General features: G+C 42.1%; 2 protein-coding genes across 11 annotated transcripts in view; one reads left to right on the top strand and one right to left on the bottom strand.

The window, feature by feature from the left end:
- The window catches only part of LOC102948031, a 66,961-nt gene extending 41,312 nt beyond the window's left edge, over window positions 1–25,649 (bottom strand). The window contains exons 1-6 of one of the 7 annotated variants that reach the window (XM_043529754.1): window positions 25,410–25,649; window positions 24,840–24,975; window positions 24,182–24,296; window positions 23,322–23,573; window positions 16,059–16,101; window positions 13,498–14,594 (exon numbers count right to left, since the gene is read on the bottom strand). In XM_043529754.1, the coding sequence (XP_043385689.1) occupies window positions 13,498–13,581 (84 nt within the window). In that variant the 5' untranslated portion in view covers window positions 13,582–14,594; window positions 16,059–16,101; window positions 23,322–23,573; ... (1 more) ...; window positions 24,840–24,975; window positions 25,410–25,649. Of the gene's footprint in view, window positions 1–7,778; window positions 9,242–13,497; window positions 14,595–16,058; window positions 16,102–23,321; window positions 24,297–24,839; window positions 24,976–25,409 lie in introns of those variants that run through there. The other 6 variants (XM_043529755.1, XM_043529756.1, XM_037879055.2 and 3 more) reach the window with 6 other exon arrangements.
- The window catches only part of GOLGA3 (golgin A3), a 38,656-nt gene continuing 36,597 nt past the window's right edge, over window positions 25,595–27,653 (top strand). For 2 of the 4 annotated variants that reach the window (XM_037879052.2, XM_037879050.2), the window contains exon 1: window positions 25,595–25,967. The gene's annotated coding sequence lies outside the window, so the exon portion shown is untranslated. The remainder of the gene's footprint in view (window positions 25,968–27,653) is intronic. The other 2 variants (XM_043529753.1, XM_037879051.2) reach the window with 2 other exon arrangements.

The raw sequence follows: 27,653 nt of genomic DNA, 5'->3' as shown, positions 1-27,653 counted from the left end.
AAGAGGCAGGATAAGGTCAGCAGTCTCAGTACAGAGGCCCTTGGTGTCCCCCCCACCACCTGGCCAGCTTCACGGATGCAGACTAACATATTGTGATACCTGGTCTCAAGCAGATTGCATAATTGTACCATGAAGTCACTGTCCCTCCTCTCCCCCATATTCTATTTTCCCAGACGGGGGGCCTGCAGTGGGAGGAAGAAATTACACAATAAACACGGGCACTCTGACTACCATCAGGCAGAACAACAAGGCTCTCCAGCTTCTACAGAGAACAACAGAACTGGTTCTCATTTATCTGTAAGCATTTTCCAGATTACAAACAAATGCTTGTTCCCAAACGCACAAACAGAGGCTATTGGCGAACAGTTACCCACTGAACACTACAGCTGTCCATGATATAATCAGCAGCTCTTTAGCAGCAACATAATCAGCATCTGTACAACATTTCAAGTCACAATATGTATTTGTGTACAGTGCAAGTACAGATACACCAAACCAAAATCCCAGAACTGAACATCTATGTTATTTGGAGAAGCTCAGGTGAGGAACCAAAACTTCAGAATCTCTAGCATAATTTAGAGGAGGGCCTTGACTGTAAATTACTATATAAACATGATCTTTGGGCAAAATTTTCAGGAATAGTCACAGATTTTGGCTGCCAAATTTGAGATACCTTGGGCCTGACTTTTAGAGAGGATGAGCACCTGTAGGTATTATTTATTTTAGTAGGACATGTAGATTCTCATTGCTTTGAATATAAGACCCAAGGTATCACAATGGCGTCCCAAAAATGGAGGCACCCTGAATCTTTCATAAAAGCAACCTGAGCAGTAATAGCAAAAAATGCAACAATATTTTACTTCTTCGCGGTTGTCATATATAGAGAGACCTTTTCATATGCATCTAACAAAACTTCTATTCTTCACCAAGACAGCTCAACAATATAGTAGCTTTCACTTTACTATACAGCCTTTACCCTCTAGCTAAGAGAAAGAGCAGAAAGGAGAAGACCCAGCAGATAAAGGGAGATTAACTGACCTAATTTTACTGCTATAACTCCACATGAACACTCCTGTTCCAGCATAAGAATGCCTTTTCCGGGTTTAGCTTAAACCCCTTCCAAAAATGACAAAAGCTAAACCCGGAAAAGGCATTCTTATTCCAGAATAAGAGGGTCCTCACAAGGAGTTATAGCAGTATAATTATACCATTATAGTTATGCTGGCAGATTTCCCTGTGTAGACAAATCTGAAGCACCCTGGAGGGGGGAACAGTAGACCTATTGGTGAGACCATGCCTGGAATACTGGTCAGTTCTGGAACCCTTTGTTATAGGGGAGAAGCTGACAAATTGGAAATAGTTCTGAGAAGAGCAACAAAAATCGAGATGGATGGGAGATTAAAAAAGAGCTAAATATGTATAGTTTCCCTAAGCAAAAGGACTAGAGGATGGGGAAACATTCTACCTTTTTTTTCCCCTTTGTTTCATAGAATATCAGGGTTGGAAAGGACCTCAGGAGATCATCTAGTCCAACCCCCTGCCTCAAAGCAGGACCAATCCCCAATTTTTGCCCCGAGTCCTAAATGGCCCCCTCAAGGATTGAACTCACAACCCTGGCTTTAGCAGGCCAATGCTCAAACCACTGAGCCATCCCTCCCCCCTGACAGGCACTAACGTTTTCCCTCTGTGTTTGGAAAGAGCCTAGCTCATTATGGGCACTACTGCAATCTATATAAATACCTGGTGGTACAACAGGTAGTAATTGGATGAAGTTAAGAGACAAAGTTTAGCCTGGCTATTTGCAGAATATTCCTGCAGTGAGAACTGTTAGGTTGTTGAATAGTCTCCCAAGGGAAATGTGGAAGCCCCAGTACTGGAAACATTTATAAACTAGAGAAAATGCTAGTACAAGTGTACAATATAGATAAGAGTTCTGCACTGGCAGAGAAGTGGACTAGATCTGTGGTTCTCAACTTTTCCCACCATACTGCAACCCCATGTTACAATTTGAAGATTCAGAATCCACTCCTCTCCCTAAATCTATCCAGGAAGAAAAAGGATGTTGAAAACCCTTGGTTCAGTGGGTCTTTACCACCTCTGGATTAACGTATTACATTAGAAGCAGAATTTCCAAATCCATTCTTAGAGGGTGGGGGGGGACAGGACTTTTAACTAGCAAACAAGATCTAAAAGCAGAAATCTGTCTCTCATTAATAGCTCACGCAAACTAGTGTTACCCTATGGTATAAACTTCCAGGGTCATACAATAAGTTCAATGCAGATGCAAGTAGTCTTTGCTCATTGTTTTTTCCTCTCATCTTTACACAAACATTTGACAGCTATAAAGAAGCATACAATATACGTAAGATAACAGACACCATGGGGTGGTGGAGTTCATGTAGTTCACAAAAACAACGGGGCCTTCTCAGACTTTTTCTAAGTCCCAAAATTCATGGCTGATCCTTGGGAAAACAAGTTCTTGTGTGACTGTAAATGCAATAGATTCAAACCCTATTAGGTCTGTGAATTGCTGAAGTGTGTATTGCTTTCTTTAGAGAGGTTCTGTGGTTTGGACGCAAAATGCCATATCAAATAAGATCCTACCTCCATACAAAGCTGCCATCCTGTTTTTCCCCGCTTATTGAAGCAAATGCAATGCAAAGTGCCCTCATGCAAAAAAAAAATAAAAAATTAATGCCTTAGAAAGAGAAACTTTGTGTAATGAAGAGTTCAAGATACCACGATCATTTGCTTCAGGGCTTTAATAGGTCAATATAGGTCCTTTTTCTACTAGACTGAGCTCCAATTAACAAAACTTGCACAACACACCATAGAGAAATGTAATAGTAAACGATATGGTTGGTGGAAATTGGTGGGGGTGGAGAAGAAACTCTCAGAAGGTCAGTCTGGTTTTCATTTTCTAGAAATTGAACAGGCCAAAGCAGCTCAAATTAAAAAGTAAGGGAACATGGTCAGAATGTGTTTGAACCTCTCAGCAACAAAGAAAAATGTACACCAACCAAAACCTATAGAGTTTCAGTAAAATAATATTGTTTGAAGTCCAGTATAGGTCAATAGGACAAGCTTTGTATGTCCATGAAGATACATTTGGATAGGGTGTTTTTGTTTGTTTGATTGATTGATTTTAAAAAGTAGTCTTTTGTTATGAAAGTCTTTTGTTGAAAGAAAATTCAAATGACTAATCCCCATACAGCTTTATTGTCCAAAATTTAAAATAAAAAAAAATTGTCAAAGCAGAAACAGACTACCTGGGTAAGTCTCTTTCAAGCCTTTACTACATAGAGTTAGCGGGTGTTTTGATGACTATTTCATGGCCAAAAAAGGTTTTGAGCTTTAAAAAAAAATCCACAACTATACACACACATAAAAGTGCCTTGCAAATCAACAAAGGCTGGTTTGAGCTTGGATTTCTTTTTCAACCACATGAAGCAATTGTTCCTCATCACGGCACTTTGGATGCTTCACATGTTGGGTGTTTATGTTGTAAAACCATATGGAGAAGAAAACATTCCACATGTGAAAGCTCATCTGCAAACATTCCCTCTCGCCACTTGCACCACAGAATCATTACTGTGCCTCCTCAGATACTCTTCTTGTCACTCAAGGAAACAAGTTCAAGGTAAGGAATTAGGGATTAGGGGGCCCTTACATGAGAGGACATTTATGATGATCCTTTAATCCTTAAAAACACAATTTTGGAAAATAATGTTTTGTTTACAACTACATTTTAAAATTCACTAGGTATCCAAAAATCTGTTATAGTTCAGATGTTGGGTGTATAAATGGCAGCTCTTTCCCCCACTTCACTGTGCCCAGGCTAATCTCTTCTTGTGTGTGCTGTAAAGGGAAATTTACAAGACTCCTGCTCTGCCAGGACTTCAGAGAGCAGGATGCTTGTAAATTTCACTTTACAGCCTACACAAAAGGACAGACTATTGGGGGGGAGGGGGGGTTGTGAGAGAGGTGGAAAATGGGGAAGCCTTAGGGGCACTGCAGCCAGAGAAAAAACTGAGCATTGAATTTGTTATTATAGGGTCCCAACCAGAGAGCAGTTTATTTTTCCTAATAAATCTGCTCCGCAGACGCCCTTTCTTCTCTCCCTTTCAAGTTATCAGGAAACTTGGAATAAGTTACTGTTACTTTTAGAAACAAGTCAAAATGTTCAGCCTACCAGGCTTGACATGGTCAAGGCCAGCCTTAAAAACAAACAGCTACATGGGGCCCTGAAACTCAAACAGGCAGGTCTTAACTCCGTTTGAAAACACAACTCCCAGTCAGTCAGACACCCCCCTCCCCACCACACATACACACAGACCTATGCTGTTGGCAGCAGACCAGAGGACAAGCAACTCATGGCTTGATCCTCAGTTCCAGCAGCTTGAGGTCCCACATATTATGCAAACCCTGAAAATTATCCCTTTAAAAGGGCCTGAACCTATCACTCTGGGCTGAAGAATGTTCGGTAACTGAGGCAGCTCAGAGCCCTGCTAAGTAGAACATGTACTGGCAATTAATCCAGGAGGGCTCCTGCCCATCAGGTAAATTGAAGATAAGTAAGGGACTGGTGATCAGTCCACTTTAGAAAGACTCCCTTAACTCTGCAATAGCTCTGAATGGAGACCTGTGTTCCCGTTTGGTCTGATGTTGCAATCTGGCAGCTAATAAAAAAGAATGAGAAGAAAATTGGATGAAAATGCAGATAGAGTAACAGGTTATAGCTAATTCATCAATTGCTTGCATCTAATTAACTTGCCTTTGTTTGGATCTTTGATTCCCACCCACGCCTTATACTTAAGAAGTACTGGTGATCCACATGCTCCCCAGAACTATGGGTTTCTCTTAGTTTAATTAAATATTTGTAAAGCTCTTTGAAATCCTAAAATAAAGGTGCTGTAAAAGCAAAGTATTAATGACCATTCTGCCATTAAAGGTCTCCATCTAATACTGAGTACAGATGCAGGCCTGAGTGCCCCACTTCTCCAGTGTCCAACTACTACCTACAGTCAGCAGCACCTACAGCCTGATCCCAACTCACTGAAATCCAGGAGAAGACTGTAATTGACTTCAGTGGGCTTTGGATCAGGCTCCTAGAGAGAAAAGAAGCACACAAAGGGAACGTGGCTTTTTCTTCTCACACTACTTCTTCTTCTTCTTCTTCTTAACATATGCGCAATGTGCCTCAGGTGCCACATGACCAGGATTCATCACCAAATTTGGACCGCTGGTTAGATCATTAGCTTCCCCGGCTTGGGCCGGGTACTGACAGGGAGTTCAACGTGAATGTTGATCCATGCACACCCCCCACCCCCCGCACACACACACCACTTGGATCACTTCTCACTATGTTTCATAGGGAATGGAATGAGTAGGGATGCACCTTATTGCAGAATGGAATACTGGACAATTTACTACTACAAGCTGTAACAGGGATTAAGGTGTTCTCAAATGGAGTCTAAGTGATTTCAAGCAATGAAGGTACTAGTAAATAATTTGCCAGGATAACTTTTGTATAACTAGTCTACACATAACTCAAGATGCTATAGACCCACCAGTAATATTCAAGGACTTGTCCAAGCAGAAAATAATTTTGTTCTGTTAGCACCTTTCATACTCGAGGCACATCCTAACCCCTTCCTCCCATCTAATTAAGACTCAAGTGCTAATTATAGGTAGCAATATCAGTAAATTTGACATTTAATGTTTAGTGTGCATTGTCCTAAGGGGCCAATGCAGAGCCATGTACTACTGCAGTATTTTAGCTTTGAAAAAAAAATCCTACAGGGCTTTAAAAATTCACAAATTAAACCATAGTAGCAGAGCAATCATGTAGGCAAATGAGGTATGCTCAACACGGAAAAGGACATAGGAGGGGGGATCTGATAACAGTCTTCAGATATGTTGGATATTATAAAAAGGATGGTGATCAACTAGTCTTCATGGCCACTGAAAGTAGAACAAGAAGTAATTGACTTAATCTGTAGCAAGGGAGATTTAGATTAGATATTAGAAAGTTTTTCCTAACTATAAGGATAATTAAGTACCAGAATAGGTCACCAACGGAGGTTGTGGAATCCCGGTCACTGGAGACTTTTCAGAATAGGTTTGCTAAACACCTTTCAGGGATGGTTGAGGTACTTCGTCCTGCCTCAGCATGGGAGGGGTGGGATGGACTCGAGGATTTCTCGAGATCCCCACTGGCCTTACATTCTGTGATTCTAGGAGGTGCTATGCTTGTTCCATTTAGGCCAGTGTTTGGTATCCACCTTCTGGTAGTATTTGGCACCCAATATTTTAAAGGCAAAACAAAAACCTTAATGCCCTCATGTCTGACATATGAAAGAAGAAAAAACCCTCACAAACTACTATTATTTCTTGGTTACCACAGGAAAGGTGAAAGTGTCCCCTTCTCTTTTTGAATAGTGCTATGGGATCATTTGCTTCATGCAAATGGACAACTACCAGAGAGTCAGAAGGGACTTTCGGTACAGTTTTCATCCCAAGGACAGTTTGTATCTCCAGTGGTGCAGGACCCCATTCACTTCTATAATGTAAGTGATTCCATATAATTTCATGATTCCTCCACCGCTCCCTTAGCCTCTTGATCTACGTCAGGATCTTGGTGGGGAAAAAAAAATCATGGTCCAACTCTAAAGAGAGTCCCATGTGATATGCAAGACTTGAAGCCAACCTTGTAAAGCTTTCCAATTTTCAGCCTCTTCAATGCTTAAGTAATTAGAGTCATCAGGACTAAAACTTCTTTGGATCACATTGCTGATCAGTGTGATGTTAAAGAGAAGGAACTAGACTCAAAATATTCTCTCACACATAGAATTGCCTGGAACTAAGCATACAAACTCCAGGATCTTATTTCTCCAGAACCTCCACATGAACTTTATCCTCTAAGAGAAAATCTCTCTACATTATTCTAATTGAAATACCAGTCAGACCAGTGGCAAGATGCAGACTAACATGCATGAAAAATAAGAGTTCAATGACCTAAATCAATTATGGTTTAAGGGCACTGATTTGGACTCAGTAGGAAATATTTTAGACAGGAAAAAAGAACTAAATGGGATCATTCATTGAACTGACCTGGAAATGAAGCAGAAATGTTGTAAATAAGAAGTTCGTTGCAAACCAGTTTTATATATCAGTTGGAGTGGGTTAAAAAAAGCAGAGATTTATTATATAACAAATGAAATAACGCTCCAGATTTGCGGTGTACTGAAGTGAGCAGTAAAGTAAAAATTCCACTGCCACTACAAAACAAGTGTTACAAATTCCATTGCTGAAGATGGACCGTATAGAAAAATTGACTTCCAAATATAAACAAGTCGTTTATAGGGACTCTGAAACCATGCATTTTGATTAATCAAGACAACCCATGTTCTTTGTGTATATGCAAAAATAAGTGATTTAATTTACAAGGATCTGAGAGGAAAATTTAAAAAGCAACTGCAGGAGATCAGAATTAAATACTGTAGCTAGAATATTTTATTAAACTAATTATATGTACACACTAAGATTGGGGTAATCAAGTTTTGGGCTTCAGGATGTTAGGGAATTCCCCCTGTGGATTTGGGAAGCATTCACCACTCACCCCACATATAGCAGGACAATACTCTAGACTTTTATGTTAGCTACCAAGATAGGCTGGGTATCCCAACACTCCATGCAGCAAATACGAGCCAGTGCAATGGTAGCAGATATGAGTGTATTGTAAACAAAAAGGAAAGCTACTGCAGTAAAAATATTACCTGTTTTATTTAAACTTTATAATATTCTATTCCTACTGCATAGTTGCACAGATAATGGAGAGATTAATGTCCCTTAAGCTCATTGCTAGTGAAATCTTTAGCTTCTTTGAAGATGTCTTGTCTCAGCTGGCAACCAGTCTTTTATGTATTTGTAAAGTTCTGTGTACTCACGCAGTTACCAATAAAGTAATGATTATATGAAACTGAAAAGCCAGTTAAAGTGTCACTAAAATAACTCAGCATACACCTAGAGAGACAAGGTGGGTGAGGTAATATCTTTTATTGGACCAACTTCTGTCAGTGAGAGAGCTTACAGACCTCTTCACAGGTCTGGGAAATGTACTCAGTGTCACAGCTAAATACAAGGTGGAACAGCATACACCTGGCTGTCTGGCTGAAAACCAGATTAGTAGTAGTAGCCCTATTCTTTATCACTTCCACTATCTAATTGTTAGCTGTTATTTTAGCAAGAGGGATTCTTTTGAGTACAGGACACATCTGGAGATACCTGAATGAGCTACCTATTTTACCTACTGCAATGGTTGAATTGCAATAGACTTTAACTATTGTGCATTCTTTTAAGTGTCTAAGGTTTTATATACTCTACTGTCTAAGGTGAATATTTTGCTGCTCCAGTTGCATAATTTACTAATTCAGATGCATGCTTGGTTGATCTGGCAGGATGCTGTCGTTCAGTAGTTGAGATTCCGGATACATTGCCAACTGTCCAGCACGCTTTGTTGATCAGCTGCAGACTTTAATAGCTGAAATTTCATACACTTTACTAATCAGGCCACATTCTTTTCTAATTGAGGTGCATATTTTTGTAGTTTAACTTTTTAATACTTGACTGGTCTTGGGAAGCATTCTGCTCCCACTGAAGACTATGGCAAAATTCCCACTGGTTTCAATGGGGTGGGATCAAGTCCCTAACTAGAGAATCTGGGATAGCAGAAGACCCCTTTCACTTTTTTTTTTTAAATTAAACACCCTTTTTCAATGCAGCAAGTGGATAGCAGTATATCATAGGAGGGTTTATGTTTGGATAAATATAGATCTTCTCTTTTAGGATTTTATTAATGGAACTGTAGTTCACACAGAATAGGAATTTTGACTGCCTGGCTATTTGTTTGACTTCAAAGTTATATTTTCTCCAGGATAAACAATCCATTGATCTTCAGATCTTGTTCCACTTGCTGTAGACAAACAGGAACAACAATCTCCATCACGTCTTCAGTATCTCCTTCATTTGATTTTTAGCTTTTTTTTTTTTCTTGTTAATGTAGTGCTTGGTTCACATTCCTGGAGACAGAATTCTATTTATCCACAAACCAGATACAGGCTTCAAACAATCCAAGTTTCTCCACGTGGACTTGCCAGTGTGCCTCAACTCTGACCTGGACAGACCACCTCCAAGGGTGAAAGAGCAGTTCAGTCTCTCTGGCCCACACGATCTTTGATCTCTGTATCGAAACCAACATGGGGACCCCAGTCAGTGTCAATTTTGGTCATAATTTTTAATGACGTGAACTAGATGCCACCTAATAACAATTCATTTATTGCAGGACATAATACAGTTTCCAGACAGCAAGAGTTTTTGTCTCTGCTAACTTGAATTGGATTTGAGCCATCAGCCTAGAGGAAAACTACAAATCCAACTCTTTAAGAATCCGAATCCAACCAAAAAGGATAAAAAACAATGACACTTCCAGGCTGAGGACCATAACACAATCCTTGATAATACCAAGCAATTTCCGCTGTCTCACATACACACATGGTGCAAGACAGTTTTCAAAGACCTGTGCTGAGATTCCATTACAGGATGCCGGCTGAGGTTAGTGAGACTTGAATAGATGCATAGATATCATTCTGAAGAAAGAAAAGGAGTACTTGTGGCACCTTAGAGACTAACCAATTTATTTGAGCATAAGAAGATTATCCTGTACTGTCATGCAAACTTACAGACCATATGCAATCAAAAAGGGTAAGTTGACGTCACAAGATGTAAAGTCTGTACGGGAAGCTGCAACTGGATTCAGTGTGCTACCATTAAAAAGGCATCTTTAAAAATCAGTACATAGCTAGATTAAACACCTTAAAGGAAATCAAACTGCGAGATTTCAAAGTGTGTGAACAATGAAAGTTGATCAGCAAAGCTGTTTTGCATCTACCAAAATATACAGCTTGTGCAAACATTCTTCCATGCCCCACCCACATGCAGAAGCCTGTAACTCAGCTAATACTAATTCCATCTAACTATATGGAAGAAATTATAATGCCAAACTAGTTCAGAAGTATGTAAAAAAATCAGGCAACTAGTGAATTATGCAGCTCAATAAGAGAAGCATGCAGTTGGACCAGAGAAGTGTGCATCCACATTAACAAAACAGATAATAAGCTATGTATCTTATTTAGTAAATGATGCAATTCCATATAAAGAGAATTCAATTATTTTTTACAGAAAGATAACTACCATACATTAATTATCTTGCTATAAAATCCTATTAGAGAGTGTAGAGACAAAGCATCTGTGCTTTTTACAACAAGGTAGTTAGGTGAGTCAGTGCTGTACCCTCCCACCCATGGTAAACCAGGCAAGGTCAATCCTGTGGTCAAATTACAGTGCCTTATCTCTATTGGGATTTTACAGCAGGATAGCTAACATGTGTGAGTTATCCTAAATTTAAAAAGCAGAATTTTTTAAAGTAGTGAAGACAGAGCTTTACATGCCACTTTTCTTATAACAAGGTGGTTGGGACAGAGAACAAAGATTCCATACCTCCCAGTTATCTTAGAGCCATTAACACTTGTTCCAAAAGGATCTAATCCAGCTTCTACTGAAGTCAATGGCAAAAGTCTTGTTGACTTCAGTGAGACCAGGATTACCTATTATTTCATCAAAATGGTTAGTGACCATTTCTTGTTCAAGTGACTGTGCATTGCACAAGGATATGTACATATTCAAGCTCCCTCAAGGAACCATAAAGCTGATGCTTTTCTGTCCCGACCTATTTAATATGTCCCATCTTATACCTGTGTCCCTTTACGGGAGGCACCACACATGGCCATTTACATTGTTTAAACCCTGTTTGTATTCTGGATTACATGCACACAATTAGGGAAGTAATAATAGATAGCAAAGCAAGTGATTATACCAGGCTACCCACATGTCTCAAGTGCTTTATAAATCACTTTATAAATCAAAGGGTAGGTTAATTCTACTGATTAGGTTCTGTTAGTTCTATTGTAAACTTTATTTCATGTTATTGCTTTTATGTTCGGGGCAAATTTTTTTGTGTGCAATCCAGAGTCTGAATTAGCCAAATTATTTTTTCTGGCCCATTTTATACACAATATATTATCATAAACTGGGTTTCAGAGTAACAGCCGTGTTAGTCTGTATTCGCAAAAAGAAAAGGAGTACTTGTGGCACCTTAGAGACTAACCAATTTATTTGAGCATAAGCTTTCGTGAGCTACAGCTCACTTCATCGGATGCATACTGTGGAAACTGCAGAAGACATTATATTCAGAGACCATGAAACAATACCTCCTCCCACCCCACTCTCCTGCTGGTAATAGCTTATCTAAAGTGATCACTCTCCTTACAATGTGTATGATAATCAAGTTGGGCCATTTCCAGCACAAATCCAGGATTTGGCCCAACTTGATTATCATACACATTGTAAGGAGAGTGATCACTTTAGATAAGCTATTACCAGCAGGAGAGTGGGGTGGGAGGAGGTATTGTTTCATGGTCTCTGTGTATATAACGTCTTCTGCAGTTTCCACAGTATGCATCCGATGAAGTGAGCTGTAGCTCACGAAAGCTTATGCTCAACTAAATTGGTTAGTCTCTAAGGTGCCACAAGTACTCCTTTTCTTTTTATCATAAACTAGTAATCCTTCTCTTCAAGTCATCTCCAAAGTATAGATAAGGAGCAACTGTATGCAATATCTGAATCCTCAGCCTTAAGGCTTGTGTACCTGGGAGATTTTTCTAGTTATACTATTATTCTAGTTATAATGAAACTACTATAATTTCTGCATGTGGACACACTTATTCCAAAATACAAATGGCTTTTTGCAGTTCACCTTAAACCCTTCCAAAATGACAAACTAAACCGGAAAGAGGCACTCTTATTTTAGAATAACTCCTCATGTGGAATTATACATGTGTAACTACAGCAGTTTAAATTCATACCCTACCTTATGCAAACAAACCCTTACTGTTTCCTGCACACTGCTCAGCCTGCTAAGGCACAAATATGGCTTAGAAATACAAAAATGAGTACAAGATACGTTACAATAAGGGATTACATTTCCTTCGTATACATTGTGCTCTCTACAATCTCAAATTTCATCACTTGGCATTTCTGAGGTCAATAATTCAGACATGAAAGCAAGATATTACAAGCTAGATGTGGGCCAAATTTGGATATAAAACAATGAACTGCTGAGAAAGATAGTATTCACAGCAGAGAATACGCAGTTTGAAAAGCAAGCCACATAATATGTAAAATCTTTGGGACAAGGGCTTTTGCTTTTTATTTTTCTGTACAGCACCACACATGTTTTGGGCACTACGTAACACAAGCGAGCAGAGACATCGAAATATTTTAAAAATTAACCAGAAAAAGAGGTCCAGTAGTGTAGTACAGTGGTTGAAACAAGCCTTTGGGCTCAATGCTGAGCCCTGCTATGACCCCTTTGTCCTGCACTGGCAAGCCCTGCTTGGCAGATTGGCTCCTACCGTAGTTTCGAGGTGATCTAGCCCCCTGCTGCTCTCAGCTTCAGAAAGCCACATCTGACTCTCCCGTGTGGTACCCCCACCTCAGCAGCATGAGCTCCTGGAGTCAGAACACCAGCGTTCTAGCTCTGGCTCTGTCACACTCGTGTGACCAGGGATAATGTACAGCCTCTCTACCTCAGGTCCCCCATCTGTACAATGGGGATAACACCACCTGATGCCATTCCAAAGGATTAGGGTGAGTAGTGCAGCTCTTGGGAAAATATGCAGCAGTATTTTATATATAGTCTGATCAGTAGCTTGAGAGCTTGTAGGCGGCATGACTTTTGTCTCCCAGGCCCTCTCAAGACACAGCCAAGAGCCAGGAGCTCTCGGTCAGTTTCACAACTAATTAATTGGCTCCAGCAGTTCACTGTCATCTTACCAGTCCCTCCCACTGAGCACTAATCGGGCTTTCCAGCGACTGCACTGGCTGCAAGGCGTGAAAAGCCTGTTAGATCTGAGACGTGGTCAAGCACTTGCAACTTAATTAAAAAAAAAAAAGTCAACGTGTCCCGGCGGAACTTTTCGCACATCTCAGCGCAGTTTAGTACAGAGGCGAGGCAGGGAGATGCGGGGGAGGGGGAAGAGGCTGGTGTTATTAGATGAGAAAGGGAATAGGTTAAATATCGCCCGGGGGTGACAAAGCCTTGACAAAGCGGCAGCAGCTCTCTCTCCCTCTCGCACATGGGCACCATTTGCACATCAAAGCATTTCCCTCCCCGCCAGAGCCATCACCAAGCCCTTCACAAACAACACCAGCCAGACGTGCCCGGGCACCTTCCCCTTCCAGCCAAACCAGCCCCTGCTCCAACCCCAGCCCCGCTCCCTCCCCAGCGACGGTAGAGCCGCGGGTCTACCCCGCAACGCCTGGGGGAGCGGGGAGCAGGGCAGACTCCAGGGCAGAGGGGGGAGGACCAGCCCCGTTTACCTTGCCGTTGGCAGCCCGTAAGCAGAACGCCACTGCTGTCAGGAAGAGCCACCCCGAGCTGGACAGGGCGAAAGTTTTGTCCATGGTGGCTGGATCCTGATGCTCTGTTCGCTCTTGCTGCGTGCTGTGCGTTGGCTGCAGGGAGCGGAGGCTGGAGCAGCTGTTCCTAATACCTACCCCCCCCCTCCAGCCTGGACCTCCCCCCTTTTCCTCTCTGCCTCTGTCCCACTCCTAAACGCCCTCCCTCCTCCTGCGCTGTATTTCTCCCCCTCCTCTAGGGAGTCACCTGTATGGGGCAAGAGAGAGAGGTCTTGCATTTTCCTCCCCACACATTGCCCTGTGCCCCCCAAAGGAGCAGGATGGAAACGAAGCGGGATTTCAGCCTGGGAGAAACCGAGCGTGATTTTGTTCAGCTCTGGGAGAGACTCACAGGGGGCTACTAGGGTTGAAAGCAGGGAGGAGGGTGTCGTGTGTGAGAGAGAGAAAGAAAGGGAAAGAGCTGCACAGATGTTCCCCTGTCCCCCCACTTCTTGGTACACACGCGGTTCTTTGGGGGTAATTTAACTGATTGACAGTTCGGGGGTGGGGGAGCTAGGGTAATCAGATAGCAAGAGTGAAAATTGCAGACAGGGTAGGGGGGAATAGGCGCCTATATAAGAGAAAGCCCCTACAATCGGGACTGTCCCTATAAAATCAGGATATCTGGTCACCCTAGGGAGAGCTCTAACAAATTCTGGCTTTGTCAACAGAACACACTTAAGAGTAGCTACAGCCACCCCAGCCAAACCAAATCCTGGTGCAGTGAGTGCCCGTTAGGGGTGGGGGTGCCTATGGATCCTGGGGCTTGGCAGGGAAAGGTATTTTTCTGGTAGATCATTGTTGCTGTTGGGCAGAGACTCCCCTGGCCCAACAAGTGCTGCCCAATTTCTTTATATGGGAATAATCTACTAACAAGGTGGTTGTGTAGATCTGAGATTGCTGATGCTCTGCTCTTTCCCCACTCTCTGAAGTGGAATAAGATAGCAAGCTCTTTGAGGAATAGGAGAATCAAGCAAGCACTGACTTTTCCATCACACACCACCACACCCCTATGTTTTCTGAAAAAAAAAAAGAGAATGTAAAATAGTCTTCCACCAAACACATAGCAGCAGTAGTAACATTGCAGTAGGATCAAGGGATCCTGATGATAGACCAGAATCCCATTTTGCTAGGTGCTACACAAAATAAAAAGTCAGTCCCTGCCTCTAGGAACTTACAATCTAGTATAAAACAAGAGGCAACAGGCAGATACAACAGAACAGATATGTGGAGCACAAGGAAACAATAAGACAAAACTGCATGAAAAGCAGTGTTACCACACACCAGCTGCATAACCATTGTCAAATTTGTTGTAGGCATCACAGCAGAGGAGAGTTTTAAAACACATAGTGGTTTTATGTAATTATTTTCTGTTTTCCACTGTATAGTCTCCCTGCTCCCATAATGCAGCCAGGGTACAGAAGAGCCACTAATCTAGCTAGCACAAGTAGCAGTAGCAGTGTAGACGTGGTGGCGTAGACATGGACTTCAGCACTGGCTAGCAACCAGAGTACATACCTAAGGTTCCTGGCAGGCTTGTACTCTGGTTGCTTGGCCATGCTGAAGCCCATGCCCTCTACACTGCTATTATTACCTGTGATATCTAGATTAAAGTTAGCATATGTAAACCTAACCATGCTATAATCACACCTTCATTTACAGTGTAGACATCCCCCTAGAGCCAAAGATTCTGCACCCCCACAGGGGAGAGTTCTAAAGGATTCTGACAGCTAGAGTTAATGGTAATTATCTCTAGAAAGAGTTAAAACAAATTTCCTTAGAAATTAAACTCTTTGGTGAAGGAGTAAGGTTCCTTAGAAGAATTTGTAGGTTGTTGGTGGTGGTGGTGGGGTTTTTTTGTTTTTGTTTTTGTTTTTTGGTATTGTTGAATTTCCTTCTTATAAGAAACATCATGTGGAGGCTTCAGAGACCCAGGCACTAAATAGCTGGTTTCTGGGGAAAAGTTTCCACCCCTAGGAACATTATTCCATAATTGTCCAATAGGAGGTTTCTTGAACTTTCACCTGAAAGCTCGAGTATTGGTCAATATTGGAGACAGGACATTGGATTAAATGGATCATTGGTCTCATCTGGTATGGCAATTCCTATGTTGCTGGAAGAACAAGAATAAATATGTTCCTCAGGCTACAGTGGACTCAATGGAGCAATGAACAGACAATAAAATTAATAGGGCTCTGCATGAGTGCAAGGGTCTATGCACATGGTAGGACTGGAACCAAAGAAAATTCATTTATCTTTACCATGAAAGTAAAATGTATTAATATAAAATGTACCCCCATGACATTATATTTCTTTCTCTGCATAGACACCCAAATCCTTGACTGTGTAAATAAAAAAGGTAATTTCTTAAAAATATTTTTTATAGTGAGAACATCCTTTTAGCGGGACTTGAATTAGGCACAGGACTGGTGTCAGTAGATACGGGTTCTAATGTTAGCTCTGACTCTGACTTGCTGTGTTACCTGGGACAAGTTACTTAACATCTCTGTGCTTCCGATGTGCCATCTGTAAAAAATAAATAATAGTACTTAGCACTGACATGTTCCTGAGAGCTGTACAGACACCACCTAATTAACCTTCATAGAATCACAGAATATCAGGGTTGGAAGGGACCTCAGGAGGTCATCTAGTCCAACCCCCTGCTCAAAGCAGGACCAATCCCCAACTAAATAATCCCAGACAGGGCTTTGTCAAGCCTGACCTTAAAAACCTCAAAGGAGGGAGATTCCACCACCTCCCTAGGTAATGCATTCCAGGGCTTCACCACCCTCCTAGTGAAAATTTTTTTCCTAATATCCAACCTAAACCTCCCCCACTGCAACTTGAGACCATTACTCCTCGTTCTGTCATCTGCTACCACTGAGAACAGTCTAAATACATCCTCTTTGGAACCCCCTTTCAGGTAGTTGAAAGCAGCTATCAAATCCCCCCTCATTCTTCTCTTCCAGCTAAACAATCCCAGTTCCCTCAGCCTCTCCTCATAAGTCATGTGTTCCAGTCCCCTAATCATTTTTGTTGCCTTCTGCTGGAAGCTTTCCAATTTTTCCACATCCTTCTTGTAGTGTGGGGCCCAAAACTGGACACAGTACTCCACTACTACACTACTACTCTCTGAGATGTAGATATATTATTCCCCCACCCTATTTTGCAGATGAGGGGAATTTGGGAAGAACAATAACATGAGCTGCCCAAGGCCATGGAGAATGTCAGTGGCAGAGCCATAATTATGAATCAGAACTCTGACTGTTTAATCTGTGCTCATTCTTCTACTAGATTGTGTTGCCTCCCTGAGGAGGAGTGGGGATTTGCATTTGTTGGTACCCAGATATCCTGGTGATGGGCACATTAAAAACATCTTGATAGATAAATTGGTTTGCCTGCCTGCCTTAAGATTGGCAATTGCAAGACTTCTATGTACAGAGAATTATTATTTCACTATTTTATTTTTAGAAAGATTCTGTGAAACTGATATTTTGGTTCCTGAGCTAAGATGTTGTCAGTCATTTGTTCCAGATCCATGTTGGTTTATGTTTGAATTTTAGATCTTCCTCCTTCTGTGTAATGTTCCCATGAGTTACCTGTCAGTTACAATGTATGGTATTACTATATAGGATCTATTCTTGATAAATACACTTCCTGTCAATTGGCAGTCTTGCAGCATATTTTTACAACAGAGCTCTCCTGCTCAAAGCATAGTCTGTTGTTTATAGCATAGGATTGAGATGCATTGCTTTTCTAACACTCACAGTTAAGTCTCAGATATCAACATAAATAATGTTAAGCTTTCAAAAATCCCTCAAACAAGGAATATATTATTTTCCACATGAGGCTTAGTGTGACAGAAGTAAATAAAGAGATTCTATCTGGTGCTTGCTTATGCTTAGGTGCAGTTGCTGAGTATGTAAGTCAAGGGCTAGCAAAAAGGGGTATAAAGGGAGAACATGCCCAAGTCTAGCTCTTTTTTAAGGATCTTACTTCCTTGTTAGTTGGATTCCTTTCCCAGGGTTATCTGAGTGCAGGCACCCATAATCCTTTCAAGGCAAATAGGCTGCCATGTGGACTGTGCTGTAGTTTCAGACAGTAGACCTCAAACATATACCACACACACAAACGTGTTGCTTTCTCATTTCTTGCTTAAGCTGTATTCAGACCCAGCTACCCCATCCATTCCCTTCAGTATTTTTTTGCTCTTCCCACCATCCCTCTGCAGCACTTTGTATTGTAACTTCCTAATTACTAAATACTCAGAATTACAAATCTGAAGTTACACAAATCTGTTTTTAAGTAGTTTCACCTATGACTGGTGAATCTCTGAAGATTTTCTTTTTATGTTCAAGTTTATAAACTCCCCCTCCACAACTGAGTCAATTTTTTTTTCTAGCCAAAGAGAACCCTTGGCATGCCCAATGTCCACATTTCAACACCTTCCTTAGCACTCTTACTGTAAGTTATCCCATGTGAGTAAAGTCAGTCGGCCTCCAGATGTGCAGTGGGACCCCAGAGTGCCTTCCATGCAGAATAGTTTATAAGATTAAGTCCTACCATTCTTCTCCTATCTACTGTAGCCCACTGAACCTAGTAACAAAAGAACTCTGCTGTCTGCACTGGCTCCCCATTAACTACTGAGTCTTAATGGAGGCTTCCATGTTCATTGTGAAACCCCTTCACAGGACTGGCCTGAATTACTTAAGGAACCACCTTTCCTAGGAGGATCATGAGCTCCCATGGCAGCGATGTTTGCCTGGAACAATAGCACTGTCAGCCGCATGACACACACACGTGGCCAAACATTCTCAACAAGTGGCCCACAACTGTGAAATTCACCTTTAAAAGAGATTCGAATGATCCTGAAAAGTAGACTAGTACTCACAGAACTAAATGTAAAAACTCTTTATTGTGAGAAGGCTAGGCCAAATAATGGTTTTAAAAAACGATTCCTATGGCCTGGGGAATGGAGAAAGAACTTTGCGAGTATACGTCTTTAGATATGTGAGCACTCATAAGAACAGCCATAATGACTGATGATTGATCATTGATGATGATTGATTGATGATGAAGTTAATGAATTGGTTTTTATTTTCCACATTTAGTACAAAATAAATGTTTCCCCCTTACTGAGATGTGATGGGGAACTGGATGCCTGAGGCTGAATACAATGTGCCAGGCTGGTTAGTTACTTAACCATTTGTGCTTTGTGTGTGGTCAGGGCAGGGTTTTTTTTAAAATAAATAATGAGGGGAAAGGTTCTTGGAGACTGAATAGAACCAAATAAGAGGAATGTGTAAGGGGAAAATAAATCTAATAAGCTCAGGGGACTGAAGCATGCACATAGTGTTGTTGGTGGTTAGAGAACAAGATCTCTGTTAAGGAAATAATTAGGAAAACAAATCCACTTCTGTAACTGGACAATACACACAATGTCTATTGGCCTGTACACAGAGAGAGAGCCACCTACTGGCTCTGAGATGTATGTAGTTTTTCCATTGCATTTGATTTAGCTTTTTTGACGAGGAGATGGGCAGAAAATGAAATATTTATGATTTTCTGCCATGTGAGAATCATGACTCCTGCCAAATACAAACTGTTTATCATCCAGGGCCTATCACTTGCAAGATCTCACATTCCCTTCTTTACTACTGCAATTTTGAGCATACATACAAAACAAAGTTTTGGTGCAAATATCTTCAAACAGATTGTATCTTAAAATGCTTTACATGGTTTAAAAAATATATTTACAGATCTAGACTGCAATCCTGCAAAGACTAACATGTGTGAATAGTCCTACTGAGCTGAATGGGACTGCTCATCTCCCTAGTTCTTTGCAGGGTCAGTCCCTTAAATAATGGGGGAGGCGGGAGCAAATAGTAGTAAGTAAAGAAGAAAGGTTTTCAACTGAGATTCTGCAGTGAGTTACAACCCACCCGACCCCTCAACATTTAAGTCAATAAACGTCACATAAAAGTTATCAGTTTACTCTGCACAAAGAAGAGATATTTATTCACTAGTTTTTGCTGATACAGACTAACACGGCTACCACTCTGAAACTTATTCACTTTGGATGCACTTTACTAGTTCTATTCAGTTAAACATGAGGGTTTTTTTAAGGCTAGAAGGTTTCTTTCCAAAATAAATTAATATAAGGTGCCACAAGTACTCCTCGTTGTTTAAGCTTTACAAAGTAAACCATATTAACACTTGGAATAGGTTCTGGGAAGAGACTGCCCTCCACTGGCATTCTGGTGATATTTCTATGGTTCAGAAGACTATTGTAAAGCTATAGTGCATGTCCTACAAAGGGCCATACATCATAGAATCATAGAATATCAAGGTTGGAAGGGACCTCAAGAGTATGTTATGGATTCAGAGTTTCCTCCATATGTTGTTCCAAATTTTGGTACTGTAATTTATTTTGCTGCAGAGGGTAAGACCACTGAATGGCAGCTGGAGAAACAATTTCCTTGGAAACAATTTCCTACCCTTATATCTTACAATAGAAATACTTCAAAGTTCTGTGAATAGGTCAATACTTTTTACTAAGGATAGATATTATTTGGAGTGTCCTGCTCCGCTAGCTTTATATGCACATTCCTCATTTTTGTAATCTGTAGCCTCTCTAAATGGGTTACTGTCCCACATCCCTATTATGTTCAAAGGATTAACCTAGGAATAATTTCATATATTACTATTGTAAATTTACAGGAATTTGACCTGTGCACTATGTTTTGTCCAATAACTGGGTTTAAATTTTATTTGCCCCATATTAATGATTGAGACACATCATTAATGAAATAAGTAGTTAGACTGTACTAACATTTTAACTTGCTAAGGTATTTCAAGAATTTTCTTCCTCTCCTGTTCCTGGTGAGTTGTATTTGTATATATATTATATTGTTACCTCATGTCTCATAAAGTATTTTTCTATAAAAGGCAGCCCCAAACACTTACATACAAATTTATGCGGGATTGGGAAACTATAGCTTCCCTCCCCACTACAAAGTTGACCAGAAATTCCCTTTAAAGTGATTTATTGTGATTCTATGGACCAAGGATCACTACCATATCAGAGGGCAGAAAAACAGAACTAGAGTGCCTGAATTTGTTTTAGAAGATATGAAGAAGAAACCTTCAGACCAATACCTGCTCAAAGAACAAAAATGATCCACAAATATGCTGCAAATCAAATGGTTATGTAAAAGGATAATCTGACTTTTAACAAATGCATCTAATCTGCAACAATCTCTAGCACCATATAGATACATGTAATCTGAAGGTAGGTGTGATGCTTCCCAAGGGTACCCAGGGCTCTGAGGCATCGCGCTACCACTGCCCTTTGCATGAGGAAGCCTTGGTTGTGCCTGTTGGGGGTCAGCTCCCCAACTCCACCACCACAGGCAACATAAGCTCTTCCCTGTTGGTCTCACAGGCCCACTACACACGTTAGCTATAGGCACACTCCAACCCTCAAGCCCATCAAGTGTCTCACTGGAGTGTCCCACTCCTGTTCCACTGGACACTTGCAGTATTTACAGATTTGCTGCTGTCAAAGAAACATTACACCCCTGCTTACCAGCTCCCCCTCAGATCACTGCTCCACTTAACACACAGCACTTAGATATGTTTATAGTGAAATCAAGTATAAGTTTATTGAACAAAGCACAGAGTTTCAAGTAATAGCAAGTAGAAGTATTGGAAACAAATTATTACATATAAAACAAAATTATAACATGCATCCTACAGCCTAGACTTCATTAGCATGATACTTTCATGCCTTGCAGAATATCCAAAATCCTTGCAGTGTGTAACAGCCAGGCTGTCTGAGTGTCTCCTTTCATAAGACAAACACCCTTTTAGCTTGCCTCCTTAGTGAAGGACCTAGTGTGTTCCTTTGCCCCCCATGATATACAACTTCCATTATTTGTCTTCTTCATAAACAGAACACCACCCTGCTGTTTTGTTTCTTCCTGGAGATTTTCTTTCTGGCAGATTTTGCAATCTCTTGAATGGCACCTGGCGCTGTCTGCAGATAGGTCTCCATTGTGAGGCAGACAATGCACAATACACACTTGACCAGACAGAGATATAAGTCTCTGTTACCTCCTCCCTGAAAAGAACATATCCGAGGTATGTCACCTCCTGGTGATCTGCATTAATTCCAAGACCGTAGGAACGTAATTTTTAGTAGAGACACATCACTCCCTAAATATTGTTTTTACATACATTTCACAATAATTATGATGACCAGTGGGCTACGGTCTCTCAGTAGAGCCTTCACATGCCACCCTTTGGTGGCCTATTATGCATATATCTGACCCAGGGGATCCCTGTAAAACCCTATGAACCCCCTGTGCTCTCTGCAGTTGGCACTAACAGCTTCCTGAGTCACAGTAGGAATCTAGGCCTTTGATTCCCATTGTTCATTCACTTGGTCACAGATATATATACAAAGGGTCCCACTGACTTTCCAAAGTCTTACCTAACACATTGAGCATTGAGGGTGCCCAGCATCCTCCAGGCCACTCTTGGCACCTTGCAGTATGAGGCTCAGACTCTGAGTTGTCAGATTAAAGAATATATTTGCGATTCTGAACAGACAGAACGAACCACTGGGATAGTTAACTACCTGATAAGAGTGCTCTGAAGATTAATCCATTTGTGATTAAAATACTGTGAATGTTACATATACAAAACAATTGGATCCTGGGGAGTGCTGGAGGAAGATGCAGCTGTGTACCATTGGTATTTTAATGAGGGAGCAGGTGTTTCTCCCATTATTGGGGCTCCTAAGAGGAGCTATTTCAAGTACCCAAAAACCACTGCATTACTTGTATGGTAGCATCATACCAATTACCTGGTAACTGCCTAAATATTATAAGAGTGAGCTATTGCACGCAGTCTATGTTCTTTAGTTGTGCAACTCCTGCAGAATCTCAGTTTTCCACCTGTCATCCTCATAGGCTCTGCAGCATCACTGTCTATCTGAGGACAGCTGAATGCAATCCTTAGAGTAGCCTGTCAATATCACATTAAACTTTGCCCATTCAGGTTTATTTGAAAATTATTTGAAATGCTCCCTCTTTCAGGAACTAAATAGCTCGTCTCTAGAAGATGCCAGCCCCTGTCAGCACTGGGAGCTCAGGCCTTGAATTTGATGTCACAGAGAGCCACTCTGCAGTAGCACGGAGAGATGAACAAAGTGGCCCAACAGGTCTTTTCCACTTCTGATTTTGAGGAATTGCTGCACTTTGACTCCTGTTTTGTACTAGCCCTGGACTTCCCCTAGCTTTTTAAACAGCTAACTGGTCAAAGTGTGTTGGTACAACCTATATTACTAATCTTTTTCCATACGAAAAATTCTCTTCCTGTTTTAATAGACTGTTAAGTTCATTGCAGCTACATGCTACTGTGTTCTGTTTAATTGTGACAATATGTGTTGTCTCCAAGCAAATGGCTATTTTTGTGGCCGGGGTTCTCAGTGCCACATGACAGACCAAAACGTAAAATCTGAACTAGTCAGAGCATTACTCAAGCAATTAACCGTCTCAGAGAAGATGGCTCAAAGCCAATAGGCAGACACTGGCAAATACTGAAACTGGAATGCTACCTTAGTGATTACCTCAAGGTCTTAATTTTTGTTACTTTGAGTTCTCTGGAGGAAGGCAACAATTCTTTTTACATTCTTACAAAAATAGTTAAATCAAAGAACTAGATGTTTGAGTTTTTCTCACCATAGGTTCCTTGACATCTTTTGTGGACAGACATCCATCAGAGATCACTCCCAAAGAATTTGAAACAAATTTCCACACATTCAGGTTCTCAAAGACTCTTCTCAAATTCATCGAGAATTTATTTGTTAATCCAGGGTCAAGTTTGCGGAGCATTTCCTTATTCAAGCATGTAAGCACTACTTTAATGGTTTACAAAGTGTTTGTTAAATGTTTGCACACAGACAGGCTGCAGTTCCTACTTGGTGGACACACCTAACAAAAGGAATTAGATTACAGGGTTTATAAACATCTGGGCCAGAGCATTGAGAATTGTAGTTCTGCATATTTTATATAAAATTGGCCCATCATGTGTTTACTAGAGATCTACAGAATAAAGTCATCTACTGGTAAGAAAGCAGAAGACCAATTAATCTGAAATGGAACAATTTCTATATACAGTGTATTAGGTCTTTTCCATTTTACCATACATCTACTCTAGAAAAAGTTACGAGAATTGGAAGAAGCTGCTATTCCTTGGACTAAGTTTATTTAGGTACTTTTATGGTCCCCTATCAATACAGTATTGTATTTGTGACCTTGTTCACAATAGAGGATATCCCTGAATCCCTTTCCTGAACTAGTCTGAAGACAACTACTCTTCCCTCCTTCACATCCTTCCTCAGGACCCAGTTTACTGTGTTGCTTAGAAGAGACCATCCAGCCACTGTAGCTAGGTGTGTGTCAGTCAGTAATACCTCATTTAGGATTTTTTTTTTTAATGATTTGGAACCCAGAAGTGTGCAATTTCTTAACTATCCAACCATATGATCGTCTTTTTCTACTCTCATCCTCCCTTCCCTTCTTTCCTTTGTTAAACTCACTTTTTGTATCTTGTTCATATCAGACAGTAAGTTCTTCAGGACGGGGATTGTCCATTATTACGCATGTATATAGCTCCCAGCCTAATGTGGACCCAAGTGGAAACTGTAGGCACTGCTGCAATACAAAAACAGGAAGGATGAATGCAATTTTATATGTAATTTGAAGTCAACAGATCTCTTTTTACTAGAAGTAATGGGATGAAATTAAGAAAGAAAATGTAGGCCAACTACCCAGGAAGGCTTTGTGACAGAGATTGACATTAGGCTGAGGAACAACTTCTTAGAAATGTAATGGAAGCCCCAGTGCCTGACATCAGAGGGGTAGCCGTGTTAGTCTGGATCTGTAAAAGTGGCAAAGAGTCCTGTGTCACTTTATAGACTAACGGACAAGACTCTGGAAAGTGTACTATGGAGAACAATCCTGCATTAACAGGGAGACGTGCTTGATAAGAGGGTAGATTTTTTCACCATCAGTCTTCCATGATAATCAGTGTCAGCAGTTGATAACCCTGATAACAGGGTTCAAAAAAGAACCAGATAAATTCATGGAGGATAGGTCCATCAATGGCTATTAGCCAGGATGGGCATGGATGATGTCCCTAGCCTGTTTGTCAGAAGCTGGGTATGGGTGACAGGGGATGGATCACTTGATGATTACCTGTTCTGTTCATTCCTTCTGAAGCACCTGGCATTGGCCACAGTCAGAAGACAGGATACTGAGATAGATGGACCTTTGGTCTGACCCAGGATGGCCGTTCTTATTCTCTTATGTAAGCCAGCATTCAAAAGAAATCCTACATAAACAAAGAAAATGACTGCAATGAGGGCTAGAGCCCAAATCTACCTTGTCTAGGGGTGATTGATTGGCAGGCAGAGTGAAAGGTGATGTGTGCCCTAGGAGGTTGCCCAAATTCATGTAAATTAGTTGCCACCCTTAGGCATTTGCGGATGAGGCTGTGCTATTACACACACACTTACAAAGGCAGGGATAAGGAGGACTTGTGGCACCTTAGAGACTAACAAATTTATTTGAGCATAAGCTTTCGTGAGCTCCAGCTCCAGCTCACTTCATGGGATGCAGGGATATGACTGCCCGGCTTGTATGACTTCTAATCCAGAGGATTTCCACTACTATGACCACTGAAGTGGTGGGGAGAGACTAAGGGATGGAGGGAGCAAGTACATCCCCCTCGTTTTACATGTCCTGTGCAAGGGGCTTTCCACTCACATGACTCGGGGGAAGCCCTGATTCCCGGCATGAGAGAATAAACTCGCGTCACCATTAACCACAGAGAGCCTACGGCCCCATGATAACGCTGCACGGGAGGAGCAGGCGGGAAAAGACGGAGCTGTCGCAGCGCGAGGCCCTCCATCGTGATATATCGTGACACAGGCAGGGAGGGCGGGGTAATACCAAACCAGCCCGGTGCCAGCGGCACCAAGGCAAACAACAAGGTGGGGACCGCCCTCCCACTTCCGATCCCGGAAGGTCGCCGGCAAAGCCCGTCCCCGCAGCTGGGAAACAGCGGCCCCCTCAGCCGTTCCGCCCGGCCCCGCTGACCCCCGCTGCCCGAGCCGCGGACGCCCCCAGTCGGGGGAAGGAGGGTCGGGGTGTGCGAGGGAGACAGACCCGGCGGCGATCGGCGCCACTCCGGGCCCCCGCGGCCTGCCCTCCCGGCGGGGAAGGAGAAACGCGCTGCACCGCTCCCCCTCCCCCGGCTGAGGCGGTGGCGGCGCCACGTCTCGGGCTGGCAGCTGGAGGACGGAGCCCGTCGGGAGCTGTCAGGTCTGTGGGGAGGGGACGGGGCCTGCTGAGGGTCCCGTGAGCGGAGCGCTGGGCCCCGAGTCCCCACAGGGAAGGGCTGGGGGGCAAGAGCTGGCGGAAGGGCCGGGGGTCCTGGGTGGGCCGGCGCCGGGGAGTCTGGCTTGGGCTGGGCTGGGGCTCTGGGCTGGACGGGCCGGGTCTGGGCTGTGGCCTGGACGGGGCGGGGGGGGGGGGGGTCTGAGCTCTGGCTTGGGCTGGGCTGGGTGGGGGGTTTGTGGGCTGGGCAGGCCGGGATCTCGCTCAGCGTCCTTGGGGCTGCAGGCCAGCACTTTGTGTGTCCCAGGTAGGCGAATTAAACCCCTTGCCGTTGGTGCGGGGCGAATCAGTCCTCGTGGACACCTGCCTGCCTGCCCTGTGTGGAGGTTAAACCTTTTTCCCCGCACCAGCGCCAAGGCCAAGTGGTGGGTGGCTCGGTGGTGCTGAGCGTCTCTAGTTTCTTTGGGGTTGTGGTGGATGCAAGGTGCAATGTCAGTGCGGAATATTATTGTGCCATCTCTCTTTTCCTAACATCCAGCCTCCTGTCTGGGAGTCAGATAGAAGACTTCTGTCATCCTAGGTGTCCCTAGCTTATGCTTCTTGTAGCTTGTTTTTCTCTGCCTCCGATAACCATAGGCATAAGTTTTAAGTTTCTCAGGGTGTCCGGCTGTGTTGTGCTTTTACTAAAATGGGCTCTTTTGGAGTTTTGGGTTTAGTGAACGCCTGCGCTCTTAGTGTTGGCTATACACTCCCCTCCAACCCTGCTCCTTTCTGTGTAAGGTGTCTGATGGGAGCCTGTAATGGATATGTTATAAAGAGATAATTTATAATGGACTTTAATAGCAATTAGAAGTCAAAATGTGATGACTTTATATGATTAGGAACAAGGAAGAGCCTTAGGAAGGGGGAGTACTGTATAGACACAGCCCTTTGTACAAACTTTGTTGTTATATTTTGCTACGTTTTAAAAGTCTCTCTGTGCAGCGTGAATGTTTATGTAGAGGGCAGACACGGGTATTTGTTATTGCTAGGAATGTGTGACAAATCATCTAAAGTAGTCAGACTGGATTGTGTAAGGTGTAACTATGGTGATCATAAACACTCTTTACCCTATTGCTACAGTCAGGATCCCCTTATGACTTGTTCTATGTACAGTATCTGTTGTGATGTCAGCACTGGTAGCAGCTATTACTCAAGTTTAAGTTAGAGTTATATGTAACTTTAAAAAGTCAGAGGTTATTTGTAATGTATGCATATTTCTCTTTTGTGGAGGGAAATTCCATCCTAAAATGCCTACCCCAGTCCAGACACCTGTTGTGAAAATAGGCGTGGATTAGCTGCTGGCTCTGTAGGGTCATTGCCTCTTTGTTATCCATGTGATATAGACAAGGCTCTTTGGTATTGGGATAGCACTAAGTCCAGTCCTGTGCATGTTAAATTTCTATTGATTTCAGTGAGAGTTTTACCTTCATGACTGCAGGATCTGGTCTTAAATGTGGTTGTATTTTTCCCTTTACACCATTGCTCTTATCACCAAGAGATCAAGTGGTGTGGCACCTCAGATGTACTCTCTGGAGATGGAGAGGGAATAGAAGGTTAAATTGCTCAAATTATTTGATTGTGTGTGGAAGTGTAATTTACACTTTTGACAGTTTTTACACTGTTAGCTAA

Source organism: Chelonia mydas, chromosome 15 (genome assembly GCF_015237465.2).
Source record: "Chelonia mydas isolate rCheMyd1 chromosome 15, rCheMyd1.pri.v2, whole genome shotgun sequence".
Lineage (NCBI taxonomy): Eukaryota > Metazoa > Chordata > Testudines > Cheloniidae > Chelonia > Chelonia mydas.
Note: the sequence above shows the minus strand (reverse complement) of the source record. Positions and strands in the feature narration are given on the sequence as shown.